Source organism: Pogonomyrmex barbatus, unplaced genomic scaffold, assembly GCF_055798465.1.
Source record: "Pogonomyrmex barbatus isolate J1 unplaced genomic scaffold, ASM5579846v1 scaffold2, whole genome shotgun sequence".
Classification (NCBI taxonomy): domain Eukaryota; kingdom Metazoa; phylum Arthropoda; class Insecta; order Hymenoptera; family Formicidae; genus Pogonomyrmex; species Pogonomyrmex barbatus.
Genome location: NW_028297116.1, coordinates 322886 through 344206, shown reverse-complemented (window position 1 = coordinate 344206; position 21321 = coordinate 322886). Strand labels below are relative to the sequence as shown.

Genomic DNA, 21321 nt, shown 5'->3' with positions numbered 1-21321 from the left:
ATATTATTCAAAAAAAAAGAATAGAAAAACGTTTATTACATTTCATTATTACAATTAAAGTTTTCTTTTAAAATCTATTGTACATTTATGTCATTATTATATCAATGTAAATTTATTATAAGTCAAAAAATTTAAATGTAGCTTCTTCAAGGAAGCAAATTTACCTTATACCTTTGCTTTCGCTTTATTCCAGGTTATTCTATCCTCATAAAATCGAATAACTATTTGAGGACATTTAGCATTAGCTTCTTTAGCAGATACCATGTCAACCGCATCTGTTCCTTTCCTATGGAAACAAAATCATCTTATTCATTATCAATTCAGTCTCAAACATTCTCGAACTTGTTTGTGTTAACTTCTATTTTTTTATATTTGTGTATCCAACTAATGCATATCATGAATCACAGATATATATTTACCACTGCATCAAATACATCAGCTCTCCATTGTCATCTGCTGAGCCAAGGATTTTATCTGCTTCCAATCCTCTCTTGAATCCCTGCTCACTACTATTGCCTTCCACAACCTTTCTTCTGTTGCTCATCTCATCAAGAAAGTCAATATAAAATTTCTTTTTATTTTAATATCCTGATACTTGTCTTGCATGTAACATGACAAAAAAATTATCTCTGCTGAAAATAAATCCCAAGAACAAATAAATTGAGACAAATTGAAATTTCAATAATTTATAGAGAACTCTAATTAGATATTTAAAAATAGGCTAAAAATTGCCAAGATAATTAGAAAAAAATTGCTTACTTGCATTTGCTATGCTGAAGATTCAAATGATTTTTCCAACCACCACAGTTTTATTTACAGTCCAGTTCACAATTATACACAATATATATATATGTACATATATGTGTTATAATGTTCTTCGATGTATTATAATATTAATAATCATTTTCATTTGTTCTATGAAATAGGATGAATAAGATAAAGAGTTATTGCGCGTATACGTCACCAATTTATCACAAGAATTCAGCATGTTACACATTCGTGTCATTGATAGCAAGTATATAGGAAAGAACGGATATTAGTTACATGTCTTCGACAATATAACTTTGCGTGGAGAATTCTCTTTATGTGAAGGAAGATAAATGGTTTCAGTTTACAAATCTTGTTTTTAACCAACTGCAATGAATCACAACAATATTTTCTTTTTTTTTACGTGCTCCCAGATGAAGAGCTCTGAATAAGTAGTTTTCACCGATAGTTTCTTCCGATGTATCAAATCACAACAGTAAACAAACACTCTAAGGTTACAACCACAAAAAAGAGTCCATCATATAAAAAGAGTCTTTTTACATTACGGTTAACCGTCACAGTAACTTAAAGTATTGAAATACGTAGATAGAAGGTTTATTAATTGGTTAGAAATGAACCAATCGAGACAGAGCAAATAAAATTAAAGTTATTCTATTGGCCGAATTATAGAACATGTTCAAAACAATTGATCCACAGATAAGAACCAATCATGTTTAATTGTTCGACAAATAATCTAATTGCTTTGACTGGTTCGAACATACTCATAATGCGTCCACAATAGAGAAGAAAGCCGTAAAAAATTGATCAAACACAATCGCTTGTTCTTCTATAAATCGATCACGATTGGTCAATTTCTTATGCTTACAGCTTATTTCGTTATTGTAGACGACGCATAAGTGTCGGTCCACAATAGGTGATTTAAGCTTTAAGACGTAAGAATTGACCAATCATAATCTAATATGAAAAGAATAATCGACTATGATTGGTCAATTTCTTAACGGCTTAAAGATTAAATGCCTATTGTGGACCGAGACTAATGGGTATTTTCCATTTAATGACACAAATCAATACAAGTATCGTTTTATCTTTGTTATTCATGCCAAGGTAGAAGGACGTTTATGTCGATTTATCTCATCAAATCGAAAGCATTTAATAAGGATTTTTTTCATCTTCAATTAATTTGAAGTGTGGTCAAAATCTTTCTTCGAAGTATTTGATTGACCAATTAAAATAAAGAATTTTATCAATTAATTGATACAAAATTCATTTGAAACATTTGTGATATCTAATTAACTGCACCCATAATCTGTCGATTATTCTGGAATTGACAAATTTAATAATAATCGCAATTGGTTAATTCCAATGGAATAATCGGCTCATTAAATTAATCAAAGATGGTGAAAAATAATAATTTCTAATCTTTGTTCATGGATAAAAATTTATTAAAAAAAAGAAGGAAAAAAAAAATAAAAAAAATGAAAAAAATAAAAAAAACAAAAGAAAGAAATGAAGGAAAACAACAAAGTTGAGAAACTGAAGAAAAGAAAAAAAATAAGTTGAGATGGAAAAGACAAAGAAAAAAAAATAAAAAAACAAAAAAAATCAATAAAAATAAGAAATAAAAAAAAACCAAAGAAATAAAAAAAAAGACGAAATAAAAAAACTAAAAAATAAATAAAAACGAAAAAGATAAGAAAAGATAAGAAAGTAAAGAAGATGAAAAAGATGAAAGAGAAAAGAACAAAGTAAAGAAAAAAAAAATTAAAGATAAAGAATAAAGACAAAAAGCAAAAAAAAGGATTAAATAAAAAAAAACAAAAAAAAAACAAAAAAGACAAAAAGAGAAAAAATCATATAAATAAATTAATCTCTAAAAAAGAACATTACCGAAAAAAAATTCCAAAGATGTCCATTTCCTCATTGGTCGTCGAGGCAGACATCGCAGACATGTTTCGAATCCGCCATTAATCGATTATCCGTCCGTCCGTCCGTCCATCTGTTCATCGGCCAGCCAGCCAGTGTCCGGAGCGAACCATATTGATTTTTTGCGATGATCGCTGCTGTTGCGGGCGGTGGTGCGCAGGCCGTGGCAGTTAGGTGAGAAGAGATGCCCTCTTCCTGGCCCGCTGGCGGCCGTCGTTCGCACGCTGTCGACGCTGTGTGACGAGAGAGGAGCGCGTTTCTCGGCGCCACGCCGCGTGTGGTCCTGTCCTGCCTCCTGCCTTTCCTCGCTGCTGTCCCGTCGACGTGAAACCGTGGCCTGGCCTGGCTTGGCCTGGCCTGGCTCGGCCGCGTCGTGGCGATGTCGTCGGCGCTTCGGCACCGCGGTCGCGACATTTCCATGGAAACGTAGACGCGGCCAGGTGCGTGCAGGAGAGAGTCGCACCTACGCCGCGTCCGTTTCCCCGTCGTCCCTGTCGTCGCGCGCGGTTAGGTTAGCCCGCGGGACGCTCGCTACGTCGATCCGGACGATTCAACGTTCGACGACGACGACGACGACGACGACGACGGACGACAGGAGCAGGAGAAGAAGATCCCGACTCGGTGAGATTCCTTTCCTTCCCCTCCCGACTGTATCTTTGTATCGTCGATTCGCTTAGCGGGAGGAGATTTTTTTCCCCCCATCGAATCTCGTCTTATCTACCTTGGCTAGATTTTTGACTCTCGTGGAGATTTCTGTCATCTTTGTTCGTGATCGTGATGAATTTGAGTTGTTCAAATCTTAGTATAAATTATTAAACCAGTCGCTTTGCGAGCCCTCTGAATTCTTTAGGTTTCTTATTTTTTTCGGGTCGCTAATTTTTTATATCTGCTAATAATTATTACTCTTACATAAACAAATAACACAGGTATCTTGTACTTTTTTAATTTGCTAGAATTTTTTTCGTTTATGTATTTATTGTATAATTAATCGTGCAGGTGTATTTTACTCGAAATAGACGCGCGTTAACGTCGGTGATGTCATAGTGAGTACTTTTGAATGAAAAATCCAAGGATCTCAAAACGTTAACGATAATAAATTTAACTGTCGAGTTATCATAGTTATCTTTCTGATTAACGTCTGTGGCAAGGAAGACTAGTTCTATTGTTACGTGGCATATTTCTGAGAAATTGCATCGAAGACTAAAAATTAAGAATGTAATTATAATATGTTATAATCGATAATCTGTGTAAGATAAATCTGTGGTGTGTTTTTAGCAATCGATCGGGAATCACGGTGGGTCAGAGGGAAGCGTGACGATTCCAAAGAGTGCAAGGCGGTGTCGGTGCTCGCATGCCGATTTGCTATTAGATTTTGTACAATGAGCAGCTGGACAGAAAGAATGCATCGACGCGCCGCTACGTTAGGAAATGTTGTAACCAGCTGCGGACATCCCTCCTCAGAGCCGCCACACCCAAGACGCTTGGAGAAGTTAGTATTACTTGAAAATCGCGCGTTTTAAATAATATTTTAATCCTTGAAACGTTTTTTTAGATTGATGGTAATGCTTTTTTTTCTACAGACATGCTGAAGATACATGCTTGTATATTTTTCTTTACTTATATATTTTTCTTTTTTTTAATGTAGGATTTCTTTGGACACGTGCTTTGTTCAAATTAGAAATTTAAATAAAGGTTGCTTATTCTGCTTTTTCATGATCATGTATAATTAATTGGATATATATATATATATATATATATATATATATATATATATATATATATATATATATAATTAAGATGCAAATGTGAATTTCCAGAAAGCCTTGATTGCATATTCTTAGCAAAGAGCAAGAAGCATAAATTGTCATGATTCTATCATGTATCCATATATTGAGATGTGATTTATATAAACTAATTGTTTATATAAGTTAGGCAATTTGATTTCTTGTATAGATGGTAATTAACCATATAGGTGATAGAGAGAAAACACAATGAGATAGTATAATAAAATTAATTGGGGTAATAAAGGTTTTTTTAAATTTTTTCGCAGATATGATAGTTGATATTTAATTTCGAGAAAATATTATCGACTATGTGCATTATATATTTGATGATGCTCTAAGGAGATGCGTGGTATAGAATTGTAAGTAATCACAGAGTTTGGAGAAGATTTTGATACTAATATGTGTTTACATCTCAAAGATTTATCTTAATAGCTCTCATTAAAGACTGTCGGGCTTTAGATTAGCAATATTTAATAGCCCAATTTGTATAACAGACAGACGTCTCTAATTTAATGTATACATTTTATTTGTCCTGCGCCTATCTTAGAAAGAAACTTGCTTTGATACACTGCGTCTAGAATTCATGCAGTAATTCTGCTCTTGTCTCGTTGGAGTCCGAAACCCGATATTCACGTTACTTGAAAAGTAACATTTGTAAACCTTTTTTCTCAATAGGGTCAAGTTTGGCGCACCCCTGAACGAAGTGTGCAAGAATGATATTCCTGGCCCGTTGCTGGTAAACAAATGTTTTTTTTTCTTTTTGAACAAAGTGAATCGATCCTTTATGATGAATCCAAATATAGTTTCCTTTTATTCTAGGTCCTTATATTGAAACTGAACAAAGAAGCCCCGCTTAGAAAGGATATTTTCCGAGCACCTGGTCATCAGGGCAATATGAAGAAACTGGTACACTTCTTGCAAACTGGACACCTGGTCAATATGGACAATTTTAGCGTTTACACAATAGCTAGCGTTCTAAAGAAATTTTTGCGAAAGATACCCGGTGGAATATTCGGAAAAGAAGCGGAGCAACAACTGTTTGCCATAATTCAACTAGATAGCATAGAACAACAACGGGACCAGATACACAGGTGACGATCTCTCGCGAAGACGCATATGATCAGTCATTCGTCGGCGTTTCATGGCAACGGAAATTTCTACTGTGCAGATTAATCACCTCCATGCCGATATACACGCAACGGTTACTAGTATTGCTGTTTGGGACATTCAGGGTAGTAGCGGTAAACTGCGAACGAGCGCACACGGGGATGACCAGCGAGGCCCTGGGAGTATCCGTGGCACCTTCGTTCTTTCATAGCTGCGTCAGTGATGGCAAGACTGCTAAGATGGAGGATGTTCTCAGATTTAAGGTATTTAATGTGTAATCTAATTTTCGTTGTTATAATTGGACAATTCTTCTTCCCATCGAATGGCATCTGTTAATCATTTAAGATCATCTTACATTTTATTTTTATTTAAATTATATGAGAAATTTTTGTAACTTTCTGTAAATTTTTAAATTGTTTAAATTGTTTGTTTGTCTTCCGTTTTTTTAAATAATTATTTTATATAATTATACAAATTTTTATTTGATAAATCACTCTATTAAACTATTTCGAGGAAATGTATTTTGTTATGAAAATATCGACTTAGACGTCATTTGATCGATAATCTATTTTTAGATTGCCACACGCATTACCAAGTTCATGATAGATAACTTTGGCGTTTCTAATCTATTCGGAAGGGACAATTACGAGTATTACGCGCGTATAACCGGCCGAATATTGAAAGTGGAAGAAGATTGGATCTTCAGTTTTCGATATCCGCCAGACACTCTCGTATCGAGTAAGTATTTACACACTCGCGATGCGCATTTCTGATCGCAACGATTTAATCAATTTGAATGTACAAATTTTAGGACAATTGTCACTGGAAGCTGAGAAGTCATGGTTGCAATATGAGTGTGAAAAATGGGGATTGAAATTTAATTTAGAATGTAAGTGGATTTGACATCTTTTTGTATTGAGCTTTTCAGGCCTTTTGTAATCCAATGTAACCATAATAATTGCTAATTTTTATATGTATAATAGGTATGTCTCATCATGAAGAATCGCAATCAACTCCAGCGTTGATTCACGTGCCAGAATCTGTAAATCTTGCATCGTCGTTAGGCATGATTCCGGAGAATACTTTACTCGAGAGTTATACGCGTCTCTCGGTTAGTTTAGAAGAGAACGGTCTGTTTCAGGTATATATCATCTATTACAAAAAAAAAATGCTATTTAGTTTTAAATCCGGAACATTTAAAACAGTATAGTAAATTTTACAGGCGCCCAGTCGCTCGTCCAGCAACGGTAGTCAACATTCTAAACGCATGACTGCGGACATGACATTGGAAGAGCTTCGGGCGGTGAACCGCTACGCTGAAAGTACCAAGAGTCTCAGTTATTTGCCACAGGTAAGATAATCATACTTCATAATAATGATAAAAGCGAGGTAATTAATTCATTACGATCACAGGTTCACGAGAGACAAGCCGCACGAATGCGAACTAGATCTGAATGGTTTCTCACGCCCATGGTGACGACGGACAGCGATCCTACGGCGATACATATTTTACGTGGTTCTAATCGGTCTTCCTCCGGCAATATTGGTAAATACATAATTTTAGAGATTTCTTATCTTTTTATCTAAGCTAGGTAAAACAAAATTGATCGATAAGATATTTTTATCTTACTTTGATCTATTAATCAATGTCTTAGTAATATCATTCAATTATCTCTCACATTTATATCTGTAGAAACGTTTTCGATATTAAATTTTTATATTATTTTTATCGCAATGTTCCGAGTGCATGTTCAGACACGCATGCTTTTCCTTGATTTTTAAATTTTTTAAATATTTGAGTCTCTGTTTATAAGTCTTTATTTAATTTTATCTAATTTTTTCTACTGAAATTCCTTCGAATATAGCCACAGGTTTGAGTGCTAGCGCAGAGTCAGTGAAACGGCCGAGTCTTCGGAGAACTTCTTCCAGGGAGAAACAACGCTGGCACCGTAATTCGTCTCGTCGCAATAAGGAAAACGGCACTAAGGGGACCGGTCGCTCGGCGACAACGGCAGCAGCAGCGGTGGTGACGGAGGCGGCCAAGTCGCGTTCTCTGGAGGCGATTAAGACCGTGAAGATTGTGCGCGTGATGGCGGCAGATCAGCAACAACAGCCGACGGCCGAGAAGATGTTGGACAACAGTCACAACGAGATCTTCGACGAACATGCAGCCAAGGAAGCGCGCGTACCATCGCGCACCAGCGGCGACGGTATCATCGGACCGCAGGATTGTACGGAGATGGACGTGAAAACCTTTCACGTTACTCTGACGTATAAACCGCGGATATGAATGACCCTTATTCTTTATTTTAATCTTTCGATGCTTTTAGAAATATCGGAACGGTATTATCTTTCTCGCGTGAAATATGTTTCGCGTTGTTGTTATCCCAAATATTATACATAGTCACAAACTCGGACGACGATTTTATTCTAATCTCGACGTTTAGGAATATCAAATTTGTCGTATCATCTCATTTGCGAATACACACACATACACACACACACACACACACACACACACGCGCGCGCGCGCGCGACGTTTTTTTTTACTTTAATATCGATACTCAGGAGTATTAAATTCAGAATATCTTTCTCATGTAGAAAATTACATATATCATTACGCACATATACAAAGATCTATTTTCGCCATATTATAGTTCAAGTACTCGTTTTAAAAGAATAGAATTGAATTCTTTTATTGTCTTATCGTGTAACAGGATGGTCAATTAAGTTATACACGCAAGAGAGGAGCTATATGAGATATATACAGATTTTTTTATTTTATTCCGTTATATCAGTATAATTTCGGTTACTCTCGCGTAATCGAAATTATAGACAGTATCGTGGCATTCCAGATGCATTTAATCTTGCCCCGCGGTATTTTAATTAATTTTTCTCGCATTTGCATACTCGATTTCGTTCAATTAATCGAGACATTGCGCATTTCACGTACGAATCGTATCGTCCACCATTTATATTTATTTCACATTTTTAGAAATACGATTTAGGCACTCGAAACTTTTTCCCATCGATCACCATTGTGTGACTAATAACATAACGTGTACAGGGTGTTCCACCATGTGTCCGACTTATGAATTCTTTGTGCAATCTAGACTAGAATTTCTCTTAATGGGAATGCTAGTATATTCTCTTGAGCCACGTTTCTGCGAGTTAAAAGCGCGGTTGGACAATAAGATCTTATTCTCTCTGTTAAGATTCAAATGGATCTTTAATAAAATATTAATTAAGTCTTGGCCATTGAGATAATGTTAAAAATTATGGAAGAATAACAAGAGAAAATAGCACTCGATGAAACCTGTTTTTACTTACCAAAGAATTCATAAATAAAATTTATTCGACTTGTTGCGCAAAATGTTCTGTATAAGAACGAGAGTTCGGTAAATCTCTCTAAATATTTAACAACAAACTTTAGGGCGCAACATCTGTCGCAATTATAAACACACTGTCACAATTGTTACATGCCAAATTAGTAATATATGTAAGCTACACTTATAAGCCATCGATTATAAAAATGTTATTATCGAATTAATAAGACTACGGGATGAGTCAAAAATGAAACATGAGGTAATTTCCTTTGGGTTCGAAGATATTGAAAAAAAAGTATACAGTTAATAGAAGTTAAAGAGGAAGAAAAAATAGTTTAATTATACATTTCTGCCAACCATGACATTCGAACCGAACGAATTTAACATAATATTAAAAAACTCGTTTTAAACTGTCTAACTGTTCTACACATTTGCTTTTTATCATCGAATTCAAAGGAAATACTTGAAGCTTGCGTCTCTCGACTCATCCTGTGAATAGGAACTGTACCGTATATACCTAAGACGCTACTTGATATTACTCTCATTCAGAGCAAACGATTACGAAACGAGCGATATTTATCAATATAAGTATATAAGAGAAAAAAAAGAACAACGGCGTACATATAACGATATTGTTACACAACGAAAGTGTTCCGTAAATAAAAGTATATGTAGCGTAATCAATGGAGTTCGTGTGCACGTACACGCGACGAGCCTTCCAAGGGATTGCGGTTAATTAAACTGGCCGCGCGTTCGATCCTAAGGAAGATAGTAATCGACATAGTAATCGAGTAATATTGCGGAGAAATATTACGAGAATTTTAACGGGAGAGACAGAGACAGGTTTGTTTCAAATCTTTTCTGTTTCTCGCAGAAATCATTTTCAAATCGTCTTAAACCTGCGACATTGATAATTATTTATTTAAAAAGATTGCAATTATGTGTTATGGGTAAAACTATGGAGATCTTGCAATGAACGTATGATCTCTATTAAAAAAGAAAAAAAAATAAATGGACTTAAGATGGTTCGGAAATGAGCTATTTAATCTCCTCTCCGCGAAGGCCATTACGTAAATTAATATATTTATGATTAAACATATATAGCATGTAAATATTGGATACCAAAAATGTAAAGTTATATATTGGATGTAATATATACATTATATATATATATATATATATATATATATATATATATATATGCAAATATAATATATATACATATATTATATATACGTATAATATATATACATATATATATTATATATATATATATATATATATATATATATATATATATATATACACATATGCAAATGTAAACGTGAAAGTATGTATGTGTGATTGTGTGTTGAATGTCCGCATCGAATCGTCGTTTTGACTAAATGTACTCGATGTGTATCGTTTTGCGACTGAGGGATGATGAGGAAAAAGAAATAGAAGGACGAAAACGAGAAGGAGTGGGGAGTATGAAATGAATTCAGGTAGCGAGCAGGGGAAAGAAAACACAGGCCCAGACGAAGAGACACGCGATCAAGAACAGCAACAACCTCGTACGAAACGTATCCCAACCGACCAAGATCACTCTCAGCGGCGCGCGTCTTTCTGTCATGGAGAACTGAAAACACACATATACAATCATCACTCGTTCATTTGACGAAGATGCGTATATAGAAAAAGGAATAAAAATAGGCCACACATTGTCACCCAGTTGCTCCTCCTCGTTCTTGTCACCGTCGTCGTCGTCGTCGTCATTATCATCGTCCTGTAATCTTCGCGCGTTCGAATGTTGTTGTTGCATTGGATCCGTCTCTCGCATGCTCGTCGAGAACGTCGTTGTTACCAGCAACTGCGATTGAGACAGAAGTTGCAGCTGCGATTGCGGTGATTGTGATTCTAACTGCGGCTCTGGCTGCGACTCCAGCTGCGATTGCGACTGCGGTTGCGGTTCTTGTCTTTCGATCGTTTCAAACCACCGCTCGTTCTCGATGACGTCGTCATCTGCCGCGGATCGCGATTCGCTAACTCCGTCGCCGTGTGATTTTCTTGCGAGATACATGCTCGATCATGTGTGCGCAGTCATTTTTTTATCAACGACAATTTCATTACGATGTCACGTAGAGGTGAAGGGGATTTGAGCTTAACGCCGATAAACAAAAAGAGAAATAATGGAATATAAATTCCATTATCAAATTTAATATGTATTTCTCTCGTGGCTCATATGTAAATTGATATCTAATTTATCTCCCCTTCTCCTCTACGATCGTCTTGAGACCCTCGCCTATTGCAATCCCGGCCAAAAATGCGAAGCACCATTAAGCTAATTTGGTCAAAAAATTCGTTCATTGATTTGTCTGATTAGCGTAAGTGTTATACGGAAGAGAAGACGAACGAATCTTTTGATCGACTTTGACGATTTGTAGAATTACTAAGATCCGCGCAGTTTTTAAAGATCTTTATTAAGAAACGTCTCTCAGTATTATTTACGACTCTGCGTAAAGATTTGCTGTACTTTTTAATTTTTTAGCACCGGATTCAGCGCGCAATCTGCTCGAGTATGATAATAAAGGGATTGAATAATCTACATCTCTTGTAATTGAATTGTATATAACGTTGTATTTTATTTAAATATTTACAGGAGTCATAAACATTTATGAAACAATACGGAATGTACAATGTTACAATCCGGACGGAAGCCCCGAGCTGCCAGGAGCAATCCTCTCCGAGCATTCGGCTATTCTTCTCAAATCATGCTTCACGGACTTCCTCATTTCATTCTCGTTGAACGATCGTCACAACACATGTATAATACAAACGTGATGAACAATACCAAGTTAAAATGCATTCAACAACAATAAATCATTATCCGCAAGGCACGTCACGTGGAAACATAGGAGCCGGGGATTCAATCATAATCGTGATCACACAGTCATGTGGAAATCACAAGATTTGACAGTAACAATAACGCAAGGCCACGTGACTGGCCGTGAAGGCCAAATAAGATAGGTCGAAGGAGAGATCGCGCAGGAAGAGCCGATTGGAATCACAGGATCCGATATTGGTCCAGCAGCGTGTAGACGACGATCCAAATGAGGAACGCCACGATCACAGAGAGTAGGAAGACGGTCTTGAGCGAGTGCCAGGGACTTTCGGCCCGCGGTTCACCGATGCGACTGCTCCTCCAGATCTTGCAGCCGCCGTTTCTGCAGGGCACCGCCACACCGCTGCTGCTGGAGTGCGTCACGCTGGACGGCATCGACGTCACGACGCTGCTGCTCGGCGCCGTCACTCTCACTTCACCCAACTCCGTGGTCTCGCCAGCGGCGTGACGATGCACCTCCGCCGTCTTCCTCGTCGGCTCGAATTTCGACGGGGAATCCATCTGAGGGAGACAAATGTCATCATTGTCGTTGTGATGTATTCGTCATCGCGGCATCAAAAATCTATTATGCGGTTTGATGAAAAAAAAAAAACAAAAAAAAAACAGATTGATTAATTAAAAAAGATTGATTGTAAATCAGAAAAAAAAATTATAATTCAAAGGCTCCAACGAATGGAAGTCGAAGGAGCGTACGAATTAAGTTGCTGTAGTGCTTAGTATGAAGTTTATAACGATATAGAAATAAAGTGTAAATATATACGTTAAGTACCGATCATGTAACTTTTTCGTGGAAAGGGAGAAAAAAAAATTTTTCCCATTATCTTCTAATAGTGAAAATTTTCATTTTTTCCGCTCTCAAGGAATGAGTTAGATGATCAATATCCTGATTATTTTAGTTTCTTTATGCTTGATAATTTCAAACATTTTTGTCGTGATTTCGCAAAACTTTCAAACGGTGCGACATATAATAGATATTTCTTGAATTGACACTGATTCGATATGAGGAGAAAACCCGAACACATCAATACAATACGTCATACTTCTCGAAGAAATTATTTATACTTCAGCTTTCTCTAAAAAAAAAAAGATTCTCATTAAAACACATTTTGTTTACGTGTTTACGTTTCGCTATGATTTCTCTAAACAACAAACTTCTAATTATTGAAGATATTAAATATTTATTTAACTTATCGCGATGTAAAACAAATAAGAGATAGAGAACAGTTATTATTCATTATTGTTTCCACAGATATTTTGCGCGTGATATTCAACAAAATTATTACGACATAATTCTTTATGTAAAGAAAAAGGAAACTCGGCTGAAACAAAACAACGCGGTACACCGATATTTATTGTCAGATAAAGATTATCTGTCAGCGGTTTTGGGATATCCTGCGAGGCTAGTGTCACAATTTCATGCTTCCGGATTCGATCCATATAACATTTCATGAAATCAAAACAAGAACGCGTAATAAAAATAAGATTTTTATTTAATCTAATCATAAATGTTTTAATTAAAGGAATCTAAACAGTTGTAGCAGTTACTTTCATGAATTTCCCTGCGTTTTAAAAATAGTTTTAAAATTATTATATATAATAAATAATATTTATTATATATTTATTATTATTAATATAACAAATAATATAAAATATATGCGATCGATCATTATTCATGTAACTTTGAAATTGTTACAATTATTTATCGTTTAATTTTATTTTATGTATTTTTTCTCATTGCGTAATGGATAATTGGTTTTTCTATTTTTATCGTAACTCGCGCAAGTTTCGCGACTTTCGGAAGAAATTCCACAGAACAAGACTTTTGAAAAGGAATCGTTTACGATCGCGATAATAATCGAAATGAGTTTAACACGTGCGCGAGGATGAGGATCGGAAAGTGAAAGGAGCAAAACGACCTGACGTGCGCTTCAGGAATCCAATTCTTTTCGACGGGGAAGGGGAAAAGACTTCGCTGCTGGGCAATCCTATATGGATCCGGATATCGTTTTCTGTCTCACGATTATTGACATCAATAATATATCAATAAGAATATATATTAATATATATATATATATATATATATATATATATATATATATATATATTAATAATATATATTAATAAGAAATTTTCGATATATCGACAATACACGTATTTCAGTGAAATTTCGATATATCGCACAATTAAAAAAAAATGTATTTTAAAGAATTTTGTAAAATGCAACAAAAAAAAAGATTTTTAACGAACAACAGAATGTATTTCTAATTAATTTTGCAATTTTCGAAACGCGCGCACGATCTGGCGAGTTGCTGTATCTTTGAGATAACTGGCGATTTCGCGCGTCCACTTGAAATAGTATTTCGAGATCGGATAACGTTTTTATCTTCTCTTTTTTTCAGTAAAGAGGAGGGGGCTTGTTAACATTATTCGTTACGCCACTTTCACCGTGTAACGCATTCATTCGAGGATCAACGACCTGATTAGAGGCGATCGACCATATCGCTCTCCAACGTCGATTTTAATGAGCTCCCTTTACGAGGGATTTAATCGCTTTATTGAGTAGCCACCGACGCTGCCGTTATGTTATGTCGAAAATGAGGACGAGTGGTGGATCGAATGGAATAAATCGAGATAAATGATATCCAGATCGTTCAAATCTCTTCCCGAACTTCACTTATCTATTTTTATCTAAAAAGATTTCCATATAAATTCTCGTTTTATATAAATATATACATGATAAATAGAACAATGCGGAAAAAATTGGAAATAAATTTTAATCCCGAAGATTCGACTTTTCAGAACATTAAAGGACGTTTCTCGTTTATTTTGTTGTGAAAAGAAAAGTTCTGTAGATAATTTCGGAAGAAAAATGATAAACGGAAAAAACTTTTAATATACTTTTGACATGTTTTTTGATCTACTTTAATTCCAATACTCTTTCTCTCTCTCTCTCTCTCTCTCTCTCTCTCTCTCTCTCTCTCCCTGTCTTTCTCGTTTTGTTTGCCAATCGTCAATTCTGCTCCAATTCTCCAGCTGTTAATTCGATTGGCGGACTCACCAATCGACGGTACTCACGTCGCCGAATGCGCATCCATACTTCCCGACGTAGCGATCGTTCTTGCTCATACTTCGTTATGGCATCGCGAGCAGGCCCGTGGCCGACTTACGAAAAGAACCGTTCCTCACGAATCGGGCAATCCGCACTCAAAACCACCAACCAAAGGCTCGTTTTTCTCGGAGCGCGAAACGGTCGCGGCCACACGCAACAGCTCGCTCGCGCGAATCGCCGTAGGAACTGGCCAGTTTAGATCGAGCAGGAGAGTTATTATCAGCGCTTATCAACCACGACCCCTGACCAATCGGCCAATAAACTGGCCTCCTCCCCACCGGGGATATCGTCGAAAATTTTCGGAAGTCCCGTCGATCGTAAACATCTATTTCCTCTTTGGTATTTATTACATTTCGCGATGAGAGATGAGATTATCGTTATCTAGCTTTATTATAAACTGTGATTATAATTAATAATGTGTAAATGTGTACGGACCGAGAATGCCTTTAATGCACAGAAATGGATGTTGTAAATAGTTTCTCGATTAAAGCAGGATTTTTCCCATTTTTCTAATTTTTATAAATTCAGGATATTTATTTTGGCCGTTAATTGCGTGCTTTTAAGAATCTTCAAATATAGCGATCCGATAAAACCGGAATTATGTATCTCTGCGGTAAATAATTTAAATTTAAAGATATCAATTTCCAATAAAAATTCTCAAAGATTTATTGCAGAAAAATACCAGCCAAAATTTGAATCTAAAATTTTTACTATTCAGATATCTTAAAAGCAAACATTTTTCAGTTCGTATAAATTAAGAAATTATTAAGCCTCGAAGATTCTTCCTTGATTGCGAAACGCCTAAGTTATGCATACATAAATGATAAAAATAAATTATCATTATAATATGCAGCTAATTTCTACAAGCTGAATATTTTGTAAAGTAATTATTTTAAAAAAATAACGCTGATAACGTTATTTTTAGCTATGCGTAAAATGACGGAAGGCATTGCAACGAATTCGCGATGAAAATTACGTGATATTATGCGCTTCGTAAGAACTCGATGAAGGAAAGTCCGGGATGCGGTGCCTTATATACCTTCGAGAGAATATTACGACACACTCGCGTTCTCCGTCGTACGTATAATCGTATCTTGCGTAACTCCCTCTATATTATTTTTGCACGTGAGGAGAGGATACGTACGATTATGCAAATCGCGAGACATTCCAAGGATCATTGTTCGCCATCGCATCCTATCCCAAGAGCCCATACTATCCTGGCGATTGACCGTCAATCTCGTCGTGTAGTCGCGTTTTACTGAGAGAGAGAGAGAGAGAGAGAGAGAGAGAGAGAGAGAGGGAGGGAGAGAGAGAGAGAGAGAGAGAGAGAGAGAGAGAGAGAGAGAGAGAGAGAGAGAGAGAGAGAGAGAGAGAGAGAGAGAGAGAGAGAGAGAGAGAGAGAGAAGAAAGACCGGCCGTTGACTGATAAACCGCGTCCACGTCGTGTCGTGCCGTCCGTTGCTTCCCTCTTCGTCGGGCCCGTCTATTTTGACGAATTTTTATCGACGCCTCTCAGACGGAAGATAATGACATGCGAGAGATAGTGACAAGTGAGTCACGTCGGAAAGATGCTAATAAATTAGGCGATAAACTTTACGCCGTGCCTTTTCCGATCGTACGGAGCGCGCACTTGTGCACACTACGAGCGCACGAATCGTCTCGCACAGACCAGACACACCGCACATGCGGTTCCACAGCTTTATCGAATGAGCGAGATGCAGGTGGCTGAACATTACGTGCCGGATATTAAGATCCCGCGAAAGGCGAGACTGAACAATATATGCGGTACGACAAGGCCTCATTTGAACGCGAAATCATTACGCGGTCATCACGCATGTGACGCATTCGGCGGAAATTTTGTCAAACGCTTCGGTGACCGAGGTGCTTCTATGAGATGCCTTCGACAAATTTTCATTACGACGACATTTTAATGCGCATGTCGCGTGCATATTTCGTAACGCTCGACAGAGGGATATTTACCTCGCGGTAAACATTTTTCGTTGCGTTGAAAGGTTTAGAAGCGCGAAGGTCTCGCGAAGCTTTTAATTAAAACAATCAAGAAATATAGATCGATATAGAAATCGTATCTTCGATAAATATTGAATTGATTTTTCCTCTTATCGAAGCGGCTTCGATTTGCCGAAAATTAAGTTGTGTGTCTATTTAAAATACTGTTATCACGAATAATAAAAATAAAATAAAAGAAGAATAAAAGCGCGCTGAAATATACGCGCGTTGTAAAAGTGATTTCTTTTTTAATTTGCTATTAAAAAAAAAAAAAAGGGGTCAAGGATTTACCCGCATAGTAAACACGTTGGAGTTGAGCCTGATAAGGCGTATCGGTACAATACGTCGTTTGGCGGTACAATCGCAAATAGAATATCGAAATACGTTTGACGTGTCGATCGGCATATTATCGAACAACACAATTGGATCGTCGTGTCACGAAAGACACACGAGGGCAACAATAGGAAAAAACGTTCGAATCTATTCCTCGCTTACCTGATGCACCTGCTGCGGCCGCCAGGTGTGTTTGAAGAAGCTCTCGAAGCACCTCATACTGATCCTCCTACGCCGCTCGTCGCCTCTTCCCCGTTAATCATAGCATTATCGCGCGTCACGGCTATTCGCGGCGGGAATTCGATTGTTCTCCTCAGCCGTCTGTAACCCGATCGAGATTGAGATCACGAAGTCGAGATCGAATTACGACGAGAGCGAGCGTGAAATCGGGACGCGAGATCCAAGCTCATCCTCGTCGCGTTTTCGCGTTTCGAGGAAAATTGCCGATGTATTAAAAAAAAAAAAAAAAAAAAAAGGAGAAGCAAGAGAAAGATGTTCGCAAGATATCGAGAATCGAGAACCGCACTGTTCACCGCGCGATCGTCGACTGGAGCGTGAGAGGAGCCCGCGGAGAGATGACGAGATCGCTCGCGCAAGTCGCTCCTCCACGCTTCCGTGTGTCGACTCGATGTGGCTATGCGAAAGCGTGGCTTGCGAAAGCGGGGATAGAAGCGATTTTCTTCGTGCCGTTCGGGGACTAGCTCAAGGATTTTAGAAGTCACGGGAGCTAACTCAAATTGCCTCAAAACGGAAAATTTTTAAATTATAAAAATTGTAACGAGGTCATTCGACTTTTAAAATTGAAATTCGCGATACATTAACTAAGTCAAATTGTTGTAAAACTCGGAAATTTGAAAAAATTATAAAAATGTAAAAATTATAAGATAGAAATACATTGGAAATATGTTTTTCCTCTTTTGATTGTAATTTTTATAAGATTTAATTGCATATTATATATATTATACACATACATTATATATTTAAATAATACGATTTAACTGCGCACAACTTAAACAATTCTAAAACTAAATATTATAATTAGTACATGTTACTCCTTATTCTCTATTAGATTCTACTTCCGGATTTCGAAATTGGAGAACGATATCTGCGAGATTTCTTTCTCGTTGCGGAATTCCGCCTTGTCGATCCGCGACTGAGGACTTCCGGTATAGCGAAGCCAGTCTTTCCTAAAGTAAAAAAGTAGAAGACATTATGATCTCTGATTTATTCAATCATTTGTTCGACGAGGATTTCGTTGCTTACATCTTCTCGATTTGAGTTTTCTCCCCTTCTAAGTGGCCGAGCACAGTACCGTTCGGGGTGTTCATGCACCATCCCTTTAAACCCAGCTCCTTGCCACGTTTTTGCGTATACTATTATTTGCAAGCAGACAAGATTCCTAAGTTTACCGGTAACGAAAAATATTTCCAAAAACGTTTGAAATTATATTGACTTTTTTAAGACATCGCGCCTTAAAACTTTCAGCTAAGCTCCAATGATGTCTATTTCTAATCTCGAGTTAACTTATATTTTTTTTAATTCTAAGTTATAAAAATTAGAAAAAAAGAGAAAATTAGAAATAAAATAAAACATTAGAAATAAATAGTATAGGTTAAATTGAGATTAAAATTAAAATTAATAAAATTAATAAAAATAGATATAGATTACCAACGGTAAAAAAGAATGGCGAAGAGATTGCATTGATAATACCGATAAGAAAGGTGAGCATCTATGTTTACGATAGATAACGCGAATAATAGCAATATTTAAATCGATTGAGCATCAGACACCCGGTAGATGTCGCGAACCAGGAGTCTCAAGGTCCTCGCGCACAATCGCTTCGTCGATTGTTTCCGGCCATTTCCGGATATTTGCCATAATCAATTGTCGAATCCTCGAATGAGTGTGCGCCGGTTTACTTACCTTCCTGAAGAAGACACCTTCAACAAGCACAATTATTAATAACATGATCGATGAGCAATCAATAATAATGATAATGACAAAAATGCCCGGGAGAATAAGGTTACCTTGCACGATGCCAAAGATCTCGAAATCTACCGCGAGCATCCTTGACATTTCCGTCCCCTCCACTGCCGAATGCGGCAACTTCACAGGAAACAACGACGGAAACAATAGGCAAACGAAAAGGATAAATCCGATCATTCGACGTCGCGGTCTTGAGCGAGACTGTGTGACCTAGATGTCACTAGTTTGCTCAGCTGCGAAAATGTATTTTACGTTCCGGAAATAAACGGTACGACAAATCTAGCGATACTTAGGGCTCCGATTCAATAAATGGGAATAAGAAACCAAGTGTTGAATAAAGAATTTCAGGGAATTCATTTTGACTATTATTGGAAATTATAGTTTCAAAACAAATACTAACTACAATAAAAAAAAATACTAAAGTATTTTTGATTGTGTTCCAAAATTTTCTGTTCCTAATTTTTTATATTTTATTCTTATTCTTTATTTCCATTTATTTTTCTGGATTCTAAATGTCACTAAGCTTGCCAGACTTGTACCCGGACATAGAATAAAAAAAATCACTCGTGTTTTCTTGTAAATCCAAAGTTGAAGAATTGCTGAAGCTAGACAATATAAAATCAAAAGTTTTATCTCTTTAATTTTTTATCTCTTTCATCTAATTTTCTAAATATAACTATAACTTCTTTTTTTCATATAATTTTTTTAACTATTGAATAATCGACTGATATTTATAAACTATATTAAAGCTAATTCGTTCTGTTTTTTAAGCGTAAAAAATTTCAGATGAATTATTTATTGGTCAAGGCTTCTCACATTTACTTTAAGTCATTGTGATTTTTTTAATTAATATGCATCGCTTGTATGCAGTGATGCATTTTAATCTTGTTGTAAATAACTATTTAAAAGTTAAAAAGCTATTTTGAATAAGATTAGTTATCGCGAATTCTATTTTATGCATGCAAAAAACAAACGATTTCACTGTTTCACTGTTTTTACATTATTAATAGTATCTGAGATAAAAAATATGTACGGACTTATATACATGATAATCGTAAAGAATAAATTTTCTTCAGAAAATGACTTTTTTATTTTTAAAAGATAAGACGTTTTTTGTCAAACAAGAGCATTGAAATTTTATCGGGTAGCATGAAAACAATAAGCCTGCTTTTTAACAAAATTCTTTCTGCGGTTTATTTTTTTTCTTTTTCTCTTCAAGAGAAGAAGTGAAATGAGAGCGGTGAAGAGAACTAAGGAAATTCCTGAGAATAGATATGATTAAAGATATGTGAAAAAAAGATACTTATAAAACACACAAATCAACATTTTAGAAATATTGAATTACAATATTGTCTTCCCAAAGTTTGAATATATATATATATATATATATATATATATATATATATATATATTCAAAATTTGAATTGTAGATTCAACTGAAAAGACATGAAAATTCAACATTAGATATTTCTATAATGTTTCTTTAATATTAAATTTAAATATTTTGAAACGTAATTTAACATTTGCAATGTTGCAATTCAATGTTTCTAAAATATTGATTCAATGTTTGTATGCTGTATGGATTACACAAAGAAAAGTTTTACTGGCAAATTTAAAAATTTGACCAGATATAGATCTGAAAGTAAGTTTGTTGAGTCTTTAAAATTATTATGTACAAATATTCATATTAAATATAAAAAATAAAAAATGTTTACAATATTATGTTTAAGCGCCCTACATAATAATTTAATCCAACAAAATTATTTTCAAATGTATCTAGTTAAATTTTTAGATTTGTCAACAAAGCTGTTTTCTCCGTGTATCTTTTTCATTCTTGTTAATGTAAAAGATATTATGAATATTAACGATCAATGTATGCACTGTTCATGTTTTATGAATATGTATATTTTATTTATAATAATTTTCTCAAAAACATTATAGTTGAAATTGACTTAAGGATTCACATATACGAACAAAATGTATTATTGAGCATACTAGTAAAAATAAGCATATAAAAATAATGATGTTATCTTTGATCCAGTATATATATTTTTAAATACTACTCGTTTTACATGAACGTAAACACGCACGTGTCAG

At 35.8% G+C, this 21321-nt stretch overlaps 4 protein-coding genes across 8 annotated transcripts; 1 reads left to right on the top strand and 3 right to left on the bottom strand.

The window, feature by feature from the left end:
• Positions 1–3: 3 nt before the first annotated feature.
• Positions 4–1574, bottom strand: LOC105425974 (chromobox protein homolog 5). Of its 2 annotated transcripts, XM_089077605.1 has the most exons (4): positions 1211–1568; positions 760–1134; positions 420–632; positions 4–286 (listed from the first exon to the last, which is right to left on the bottom strand). In XM_089077605.1, the coding sequence occupies exons 3-4, from the start codon at positions 542–544 to the stop codon at positions 166–168; spliced, it is 246 nt and encodes an 81-aa protein (XP_088933731.1). In that variant the 5' UTR covers positions 545–632; positions 760–1134; positions 1211–1568; the 3' UTR covers positions 4–165. The 2 variants fall into 2 exon arrangements, with proteins under 2 accessions (XP_088933731.1, XP_011635320.1); XM_011637018.3 differs by having other exon boundaries at positions 420–629; positions 760–1574.
• A 1112-nt stretch (positions 1575–2686) lies between these two features.
• On the top strand, positions 2687–11492 carry LOC105425975 (Rho GTPase activating protein at 71E). Its single transcript, XM_011637019.3, has 11 exons — positions 2687–3312; positions 3967–4180; positions 5151–5211; positions 5295–5566; positions 5644–5845; positions 6158–6320; positions 6394–6471; positions 6566–6723; positions 6805–6933; positions 6996–7128; positions 7448–11492. The coding sequence occupies exons 2-11, from the start codon at positions 4071–4073 to the stop codon at positions 7870–7872; spliced, it is 1731 nt and encodes a 576-aa protein (XP_011635321.1). The 5' UTR covers positions 2687–3312; positions 3967–4070; the 3' UTR covers positions 7873–11492.
• Positions 11493–11504: 12 nt separating this feature from the next.
• Positions 11505–18011, bottom strand: LOC105425977 (uncharacterized). Of its 4 annotated transcripts, XM_089077601.1 has the most exons (3): positions 17765–18011; positions 17401–17559; positions 11505–12290 (listed from the first exon to the last, which is right to left on the bottom strand). In XM_089077601.1, exons 2-3 carry the CDS (start codon positions 17455–17457, stop codon positions 11952–11954), a joined length of 396 nt encoding a protein of 131 aa, XP_088933727.1. In that variant the 5' UTR covers positions 17458–17559; positions 17765–18011; the 3' UTR covers positions 11505–11951. The 4 variants fall into 4 exon arrangements, with proteins under 4 accessions (XP_088933727.1, XP_088933726.1, XP_088933730.1 ...); XM_089077600.1 differs by having other exon boundaries at positions 17401–18011; XM_089077604.1 differs by lacking the exons at positions 17401–17559; positions 17765–18011 and adding an exon at positions 14848–15218.
• A 129-nt stretch (positions 18012–18140) lies between these two features.
• LOC105425978 (acylphosphatase-1) lies at positions 18141–19450 on the bottom strand. Its single transcript, XM_011637021.2, has 4 exons — positions 19266–19450; positions 19162–19178; positions 18502–18611; positions 18141–18425 (listed from the first exon to the last, which is right to left on the bottom strand). Exons 1-4 carry the CDS (start codon positions 19399–19401, stop codon positions 18311–18313), a joined length of 378 nt encoding a protein of 125 aa, XP_011635323.1. The 5' UTR covers positions 19402–19450; the 3' UTR covers positions 18141–18310.
• Between the last annotated feature and the right edge of the window lie 1871 nt (positions 19451–21321).